General features: G+C 33.1%; 1 protein-coding gene across 2 annotated transcripts; it reads right to left on the bottom strand.

Annotated features, from left to right (window-relative positions):
• On the bottom strand, positions 1-7,843 carry LOC145577392 (uncharacterized). 2 transcript variants are annotated; one of them, XM_081634805.1, is made up of 10 exons: positions 7,663-7,843; positions 7,479-7,548; positions 5,785-5,852; positions 5,019-5,080; positions 4,642-4,723; positions 4,278-4,511; positions 3,495-3,623; positions 3,347-3,408; positions 2,501-2,615; positions 1-321 (listed from the first exon to the last, which is right to left on the bottom strand). In XM_081634805.1, the coding sequence occupies exons 1-10, from the start codon at positions 7,711-7,713 to the stop codon at positions 298-300; spliced, it is 897 nt and encodes a 298-aa protein (XP_081490931.1). In that variant the 5' UTR covers positions 7,714-7,843; the 3' UTR covers positions 1-297. The 2 variants fall into 2 exon arrangements, with proteins under 2 accessions (XP_081490931.1, XP_081490932.1); XM_081634806.1 differs by having other exon boundaries at positions 1-327; positions 7,663-7,840.
• Between the last annotated feature and the right edge of the window lie 1,796 nt (positions 7,844-9,639).

Below are 9,639 nucleotides of genomic sequence, written 5' to 3'. Positions count from 1 at the left end.
TGACCCGTCAACAATATACTGAATCCCATAACCAGCTGATTGCAACGATATGTTGCAGTAAAACCAATCTTACACACACAGGTTTTTGCGCAAGCAAACATCATCGACGAAATCAGGATTTCTCGGTATTCTAACCATCTACGTGAAATTAATGTGAACAATGGTTCTGTACAAGATAGCTAGAAGTAAAACAGATAAGACAGAGAGATACAGTGTTAAGGATGAAGAAAATATTTTCAACCATTGCGGGATTCTTCAAATATCAACAGTATACTCCGGCTTGCCTCCATCTTCTCTTCATTCTTTTTTCATGGGTTTGACCTACACCTTGCACAGACATCAGAATGTTTACAGAGGGATGAGTAACACTGTATGACAGTTGCAAAAGAGCAGCAGAAAATGCAGTCATTAATCTATTTACGACAACAGAACTAACTATGATTGAATCAAGATGAACTATCAAGAGACAGTTAAAACAATAATATTTTAACCATATATTTGTAGCATGTCTTGATTAACCTATGTTACCGGGTCTTGGGTACTCATGTTTGACACACCCAGGTACCTGCATGTATCTGACATCACCTCTAGCCTTAGAAAACCTTTAGTGGATCTGTTTTAAATAATCTTAAAACACTAAGGAAAAGGTCTCGACTCTCGAACGGTATACAAATCTGAACATAGATGTTTTGTCTTATGAAACCACAATCTATTTGCTTTGTTGTCACTGAAACAGAAATTAGATTTGATATTGTAACCATCATGTACTCTCTGCAGTAAGAATTTTTAAAAAAAAAATCTGTAAATGCTCAGGACTTTTGCTTATCAGTAAAAACGTTCATTATTGGATGCCACGATTGCCAGAAGCTACTATACGCTACTCTGGAATAGAATAAATAACTTGATGTAAACTAGCTATATCTGTTTCAAAAACTATTTCCTTATTCAGGATTTCATTTACTACCTCCGTTAACAGTTATTTGCAACATTTACCAAAAAAGGGTGTTAACTATTATTTGCAACAAAATTATTTTTTTCCTAATATAGTAACTTTTTTCTGATAAAATGTCCAAAATACCCTCATTTAAAAATTATTAACACATACACTATACATAATTACAACTTATTATAATCCTAATCTAACTTAATTATCTTAGCTTTTCCCCCACAAAAAATCTGATTCATCTTCATCTCCCCCACCAATCCACCATCTCTCTCCTCCATCTTCATCCCTCACTTCATCATCTTCTTCCTTCTTCATCTCTCATCTCCTTCATTTCTCATTTGGTTCGTGGGTGGTTGTTGGTGGTTTGTGGGTGGCTTCAGTAAATCTAGTGGTTTTGTAGGTTGTGGGTGGTTTTTCTGGTTCGTGGGTGGCTGTTGGTGGTTCATGGGTGGCTGTTGGTGGTTTGTGGGTGAGTGTTGGTGTTCTAGGCGGTGGTTTAATTGGTATTAATTCAACTCGTGGTGGTGGTGGTGGTGATTTGATTGGGGCTTTCATGGTTTTGGTGGTTGTTTTCGGTAGGTTTTGGTGGTGGTTTTCGGTGGGTTTTGGTGGTGGTTTTCTGTGGGTTTTGGTGGTTTTCAGTGGGTTATGGAGGTGGTTTTCGATCGATTCGTGGGTTTCGGTGGTGGTGGTTTCTGCGGGTTTGGTGGTGGTGGTTTTCGGTAGTAATGGTGATTTTGGGTTCTGGTTTAGTGGTTTTGTTTTGTGTATTTTTTTTTTTTAATTGGATTAATACTTAAGTACTACCCTTATATTTCAATAATCATGTTTAAAAACTTTTGCCTTGGAGTCCGTGCTACCCCCCTTTGTTGCAAATAACCGTTAACGGAAGTAGTATTTTATGCAGTTTCACCTCTTCTATTATGACTATCCTCCACAGAAGTACTGAGAGGTTTATTCTAGCACTCTATTTGGTTACGAGTGTTCATCAAGGGTGTAGTGTGAATTTGTGTTTGGCATGGATGAAACACAGCAAGCAAAAATAGTAATTATTCAATCATTATATGCTTGTCAAAAAAATCTACTATTTTATATAACTTTCTCAATATCATGCATTCTACAAAGAATTTTCTGAACATCACCACATCCTTCAAAAGGCTTATTTTGGATAGAGAAAACATTTTTCTGGTAATTAACAAGAAAACGTTATTTTTTAAATAGTAGAGACAACTTTTTTTTTTTTTTTTTTTTTTTAGGAAGAGTAGAGACAACCTAGGTAAAGCACAAAAAGGGCAAATATGAAGAGAATTTTTATGAAAGATGTAAACAAGAATTAACTAATATTATTCACACTTCGACTTGGTAGTTGCTTAGTGAAATGAATAACGCAATCAGTTTATTGGACCAATACAAAAAGAACATGACCAAGGGATCCAATTTAACTACCAAGGCTAACACATGACCCAACTCGACATCAAGATAAAAGGGAAAAGGCGTGTAGTAAATACAATATACAGCAAAGTCATGTACATTTCATATCAAGTAAGACCTTACCATATATCCTTCTTGAGGAAAACTCTTGCTGTATATGGGAAATTCAAAGAGGAAAATCTTCTTGAACCACAAAGGCAGATTTCCATATACTGCTGGTGGCAAAGGGACAAGTGGGCTGAAAAAACAGGATCCCAACTAGTCAGTAATCACTGTTTCTTATGTTTCAACTTGTATTCAGTAACAAATCCAACAAAGGTCGCTTGCTATAATGCGATTTTCAGCTTAAGTCAACTTTGCTTTACTAGTATTTATTTTTCAAGATTTCCAGTGCTTAGCTACAAAATTATAGTAAAGTAAATCTTCTAGTAATTTCTTTTGACAAGTGAAGAAGGAATTCCAATCTCCACAAAGCCACTAGTTTAGAGTCCAAACAATTTTATTTTTTTTTTAATGTATAAAGTAGTTAATTAAAAAGAAAAAGGCATCAAAATCTATATGTAAACTTTGAATGGGTCATCTCAAGTAAATGTATGTACAATGCAGTTTTATATAAAACACTTCAAATTCCTTTTCCTTCAAGGCTTCAATTGCATTAATTTTAATTCATATCTGCATCTCCTAATATTCAAAGGACAGGGACACAAAACTTCATCACTATTTCCTTAATTTATAACCTTACTCCAAACAACTTGTTAAGGTAATGATGCTCTAGGACATGAACTAAAATCTGCCTGGGAAAAAATTTGACTAAATTGGTCTGCTTAAATAAATAAAAAAAATTCATTCGAAGAAGTCAAAATTTTGGAAGCGATCTCAGTGGTAACATTGACAAAAATGCAATGTAGCTAGATTGTCCAAGCCTATTTATCAGTGCCTGGAGAAGATACTGAAGATGAAATTACTGACCTAGTAACTTTCTTGTATTGTCTGTATTCATCCACACTGCCAAATTTCTTATCTGCTGAAGCCTGTTGGACACAGGTAGAACATTTACCAAATGGTTTTACTAAAACAATATTATGACTAACAAGTGACAACAATGCTTAAACCTTACCTCAAGCAATGGTAATCCACTGACAAAAAGTAGCAGCAGCGTGAGGAACACTGGCCCAATGATAACAAGCCACTCAGCACCTACTAGAACTGGTATCGAGCTGATAAAAATTCCCCACCAGAGAAATATCTGCCAGATTGAAGTAGATTTGTTGAAAAAGAAAGACATAAGCAGAGCAACATACTCAGCTCAAAGAAATAGCTTGAAAAATATTTATTTAGGGAAAAAAGTAAGGAGAAGATAAATGAAATTGGTTAATCTAGCAAAACGTACAGCTAACAAATATGTCCTCTAAATAAACACAAAAATATTCCAAATATACGAGTACTTAGTACATATTATGAGGTTTAACAGCTGTTGGTACCTTTGAATTTGATAACAGGTGATGTTCCTTAAAAAAATTTCTATATATTACATTTAAGATGGTGCAGCTGAATGAATTGATCACAGAAATTTCTAAGGGGTAAAGGAATGATCTGTTTGATTATGCAACTGATGGAGCTCACAGGACATGCAGTATCCTAGACACAGATTAGCTTATACTCACTAGCAACTCTTTGTGGTGATTAATGTTGATTTAAAAGTAGTGCACCGTCAAGCTTATTATGTTCAAATAATCATAACAGGATTCGCAGCCACAAGCAACTCTTATAAGTAATTCAAACAGGTCAAAAACAGAGGAGGGGGAGGGGGGTGTTCTCATAATGCTTCCAGTGTTTTAGAAGGATCAATATTGCATATAATTTGATTAGTCCTCTGTACATGATTATAAGCAATACTAACCTCTCCAAAGTAGTTTGGATGACGAGAATACTTCCAAACTCCAACATTGCACCATTTCCCTCTATTACTTGGTGAGTTTTTGAATGAAAGTTTCTGCTGATCAGCGGTAGCTTCAATAGAAAAACCTATGGACCACATAATCCACCCAATTATATCCGCTGCTCCAATTGATGGATCCTTGTCACTTGCATTGACAATTGTCACAGGTAAGGTCACAGTCCATACCCACACAGCCTGTCATCATTTGATAATAGATTTATTATGTGATTGAACATTCTCAAATGATAAAGAAAATGAAGATAAACTAAGGAAATAAGGAATCCCAATGGTAAAAATCAGAAATAAATTAAATCATTGCAACAACCTGAAAGATCCAAAATACTGCCAGTTTTCCCAAATTTGCACGCATTTCATCAAATCGATGGTCCTCCCCCCACTGCAATATCCTGATAAGAAGCTCCAGTAAGTCAAATGTAAGAACCATATCCATTGTTCTATAACCAACTGAACTTGATTTCATTTAGGAGGGAGCACTGGACATAGATACAGTGCAATTGTCAAATGCAAGTGAAACTTGCTTGGATCAGGTTGTACTAACATAGGAAAGACACTGAAAACAAAAGCTACAAAATGCACAAATAGGCACAGAAAACCAGGCCTGAACCAAGGGGCACAAGTTCACGCATATAACCAAATGCATACTATACCGAATACAAACTAAGATCAAAGATCAGTTCATACCTCATCAAAAGAAATAACCCCAGACGTAGACCCCATATGACCACGAGCAAAGTCAGAATTACCTGGATAACAGATGAATCTGCATATCAGAAATATCAAAAACTAATACGTAGTACATTATTTTTGACACTCTGACAAGGTTTAATAAAACGCTAAACACCCTATGAGGGGAAATGGTTCCCAGCTTCAATTGCCAATTTATGGAATCATGGACCTTGTCATTCTCTTCTTGGGATACAGGATTAAACAAAAGCTTACAGTCATCATAGACCTAATGAGACAGTACACTTTTGAATAAGTATCTCCTGGAGCTCTTTGGGTTCTTTATTATTTAGATTAGCCTTTTGCAAATTAAGGTGCTTTGTTCCACCCCCATGTTGGATGTGAGATTGTGATGCATGTTACGGCATCTCAGATAAGGCATCCGTAACCTAGTAAATTCATTGTACATATATAAAACTGTTGGCAGTAGATCATACAAGAGCTTGATTGGATTCTGATTAGCAATAGATTTGAGCAAAAAATTATATATTTGTGCAATAAGAACAACAAACAGCATAAACACCAATAACCCAAATACTAATACCACTGGCACATGGTTAAAAAGACAGCTTTTTACCTTTCTATGAGAATCAAAGTCAAAAGACCAGAATTGTAAGAAACAGAAAGAACGATAAAGAAAGCACCATATGAGAAAGATTAAATAGACATTCATATGAGCTGCATAGTCAGAGCAACATTTGAATTATGGAATAGTAACAAGTACCTGTCTAAAATTCCATGAAGCTTTGATGACTATAGTCAATACAGCAAGTATGATAAAATTTGTGCTCCCTGAGACAAGCAATAAAATCAGTTACATGGAAGGCAACGAAGAATAATTGACATAGCGCCTTCTAACTTCTAAGTAAGTTTTCTAGAAAAGAAAAAAAAAATTAAGAAATCCTCACAATTTAAAAAAGGGATGATATTAATATTTATGGGTTGTTCTGCTACAACTTCTTTTTCAAAACCATAATGTTAGAGCAATTTTAAATGACATCAAAAGAATGTTCTAATGGCTTGTTCCAAAGTTTTGTTGAAATGGTTAATCACATTGAAGATGGAAGCAACATTTACCATCAACACACACCGATTGCCTAGATTTCTCATTCGTACAAATGAGCAAATCAGTTTCAAATTGGTTATGCTCACTTGCACTAATGAGCAAGTTCTGCTCTCAAAACCCCATCACATGACAAATTTGCTCATTTTGTGCAAGTAAGACAAAATTAACTTTAATGAGCTAAAAACATTTGCTCATTTGTTCAAATGTTGTGCAAAAGAGCATTTATGATAATCGATTGTTCATTGCTAAGTGCAACCGGTTGTTGTATAATAAAATTTGCTCATTTGTTAGTTTGCTATTGTTTCTTCTTAAATTCAGGATGGTTAATTATTAATCTATAGACTGTAAGTAGAGCTGTCAATTCGGGTATTCAAGTCGGGTTCAGGTTGGGTCAAATCAGGAGCAGGTTATGTCAGGTCAATCTATCTTCACATCAAGTTCAGGTTTGGGTTGGGTCAATTTCAGTTCAGGTTATTCCGGGTCATTCACCTTTTCGGGTATAGGTCGGTTTCGATTTGAGTCAAATTCAGGTCGAGTTCAATTTCAGGTTCGGGTTGTGTTGAGTCGGGTTTGGGTGGGTTAATAAGTGGTACATTTGGGTTCCGGTTAGTGTAGAGTCGGGTTTTGGTTCAAGTTCAATTCTAATAAATATCGATGTGGTCAAGTTGAACCTATATAATTACGTCTTCCATAATTTGATCAAGCATTATCAAAATTTTATTAAACCTATAGAGGAGTAATTGATCAGAGAACAAAATGTATATAAGGTGAACCGGATTGAGGGTTTACAGAATTGTACCAGTATATAAGCTGAACTAAAGGTATATAAAATCTTATTTAACCTTCCATGACTCGGGTACAGGCATAAATTGAGTCGGGTACTAGTTCGGGTTCGGGTCGGATTAAATCGGTTGACGGTTACTATGAGGTCGGGCGCAGGTCCAAGTTCAAGGTCATAAAGTATTGGATCAAATTGGTTGTCGGTTAACATCGGGTCAGGTTGGTCGGATACAAGTCACTAGTTTCACCCCATTGTTCGGGTACAAGTTGGGTTCAGATCATTCCTGGTTGAGGTCGAGTTTTCGGGTCGGGTCAGTTTTTGACAGCTCTAACCGTAAGAGTACTATTGTAAATAGAGTAAATTGTTGAAAATAGTTGAAAACAATCCAAACATATCATGTTGTAAATTGTACTAATAAACATTTTCACAATGTAGCAATAACAAAAACTCTCTTGTTCTTCTTTTTCCCTAATTGTCAGGTTCCACAAATACAACTCAACCAATAATTGACATTTGAAATTAATTCATTAAAAATCAAGAATTACAGAATTATGGGCGTAAAAAAGAGTACCAGCAAAGTCGGTGACTTTATCAAACTTGAGAAGCGCTGTAACAACAAAGAATACGAATTGATAACACACCTGCAGAAACAATACAAGAAATACCCAGAAAAAAAAAATAATAATAAAAGGGGTTAAATTCTAAAGAAAAATCAGAGCAAAATAAAAGTGAACAAATTAATGTAAGAGGATTACAGTGATAATGGCAGTGATAGCTAAGAAATGGGAGTCAAGAACTTTAGCCATATCTGAGTGAAAATGTAAGAAATTGCAGGGTTTAATTTGCTGGTATTAATGTTAATTTGTTAATGGATATTATGGAAAATTGAAGAAGATGACTATTCTATGGAGTAGTACGTATGTTTTATGTGGACTATATTTGAACACCACATTTTGTTTACCATTATTCTTTTCTTTACTTAGGTACAAGTGTACAACAAAGCATTTGTTTACACCTCATGTTACACATCAGTATTATTTACACTTTGTAAATCTCAACATTGTCCAATTTTATTCTCCGTTTTCGGGATTGTTAGAAGAAAACGGAAGTGAAAGTTGGGATTATTGCAAAATAATCGTTAGTTGGGATTATTCAAAGTAAATTGGACAAATTTGGGTTAATAAGTGTATTTTTCCTTTTTTTTATCACGTAAACATACAATTATACTGCTTCCTTCATGTGTTTAAGCAATGAATATGAGTGGAAAAAAAAATTAAAAAATAAGTAGCGAGTTTGGGTGACGATCATTAAAGAAAAAAATAAAAAGTATTGTATAATATTAAAATGTACTCCGTATTTGCCAAAAAAAAAAAAAAAAAAAAAAGTATAACACTTATTAAAAATTTAAAACACGATCACATTTGGTAAGTGTAACACTTATTAAAACACATAGAGGATATATGAGTAGTAAATATTACTTGTATGAAAGTTAATAGTTTAAAATACATTTTAAATCAGATCTAACAAGACCTTACATTATATAGTTTGATGCTTATGTTAGTTTTGATAGTCAAAGGTTTTAAAAGTTGACCACAAAAACTCAAAACGTAACAAACAAAAAAGAACAAAGACAATAGCTTCCCCCAAAAAAAAATAGTACGATGGTCTTTTCTATCTATTTTAGATTTACCTTTTTTTATTTTTGTACGGATACAACAAAAGAAATTAAGGGTCTGTTCTGATTTACTGAACTAAGCTGAGCTGAACTGAACACTGAAATGAAATTAAGCTGAAGAGAACAGGTTCTAAGTGAGGTAAATATTCAAAAAAAATTCTAATATTCACAATTCAAATGTTCATTATGTAATTTTTTTTATTTAAGAAAATTCAACAGTAGTCCATAATTTTTAAAATTGGACGGTTGTGATTTAATATTTTTGAACTTTTTCTAAATGTTAAAGTTAATTAAGATTCATTTTAAATCTTTGAAAACTAAATATTCTAAATTTAAATTTCTTTCACGTTAATTTATGAAATTCAGTTATTAGTTATAAAAAAAAATTCTAACAATTAAATTAAATTAACTTTTATCAGGAAATAATTAAATTAATATCATAATTTTAAAATACTAATATTAAAATAATATTATAAGTTTAAATAATTTTAAATTATTACTATAATTTTAAAATCATTAAATCTTAATTGTTCATTATTTATGGTTGTCATTTTTCAAAAGACAACAAACAATAGATCATTCTTTTAGATTTGGATTTTCGATCATTTAAATTTAAGTTCATAAACCAAACTAGGTATGTTCGTTGTTCACAAATATATTTAATTATGTTCAATTTTATTTATTTTTTTTTAAAAAAAAAAAGCCCTTTAGTGTTCATTTAAAAATTTGTGAAATAAACCTCTTTTATTTTATTAGCTAATTATTGCCTCAAAAAAACTTTGCTAGTTAATTCTGTATAAGATCATTTAATTTAAAATAGTTTACAGCTTAACATTTTTTCATTAAAGGTGGTGGTATTTTTAATCCATGCTTGTTCATTATAAAAATGTGTTGTCCTCATCATCAGATTATTGGCTCCTATATATATATAGTGTATATTATATTTGTTTAGTATTTTACTTTGTATAGGATCACTTTGAATAATTTTATGTTCATTTTCAACCGATTTATGGCTCTGATACCATTTCAGGAATTAATTTTCCTTGGTTAGATTTGT

This window comes from Chenopodium album, chromosome 14 (assembly GCF_948465745.1).
Source record: "Chenopodium album chromosome 14, dcCheAlbu1.1, whole genome shotgun sequence".
Lineage (NCBI taxonomy): Eukaryota > Viridiplantae > Streptophyta > Magnoliopsida > Caryophyllales > Amaranthaceae > Chenopodium > Chenopodium album.
Note: the sequence above shows the minus strand (reverse complement) of the source record. Positions and strands in the feature narration are given on the sequence as shown.

Coding starts and splice junctions, on each gene's coding strand:
- LOC145577392 (XM_081634805.1), bottom strand. CDS start 7,713: ATGGCTAAAGTTCTTGACTCCCATTTCTTAGCTATCACTGCCATTATC. Junction 3,624..4,277: donor ATCCAAACTACTTTGGAGAG/GTTAGTATTGCT, acceptor TCAATCTGGCAG/ATATTTCTCTGGTGGGGAAT. Junction 3,409..3,494: donor GTGGATTACCATTGCTTGAG/GTAAGGTTTAAG, acceptor TGTGTCCAACAG/GCTTCAGCAGATAAGAAATT.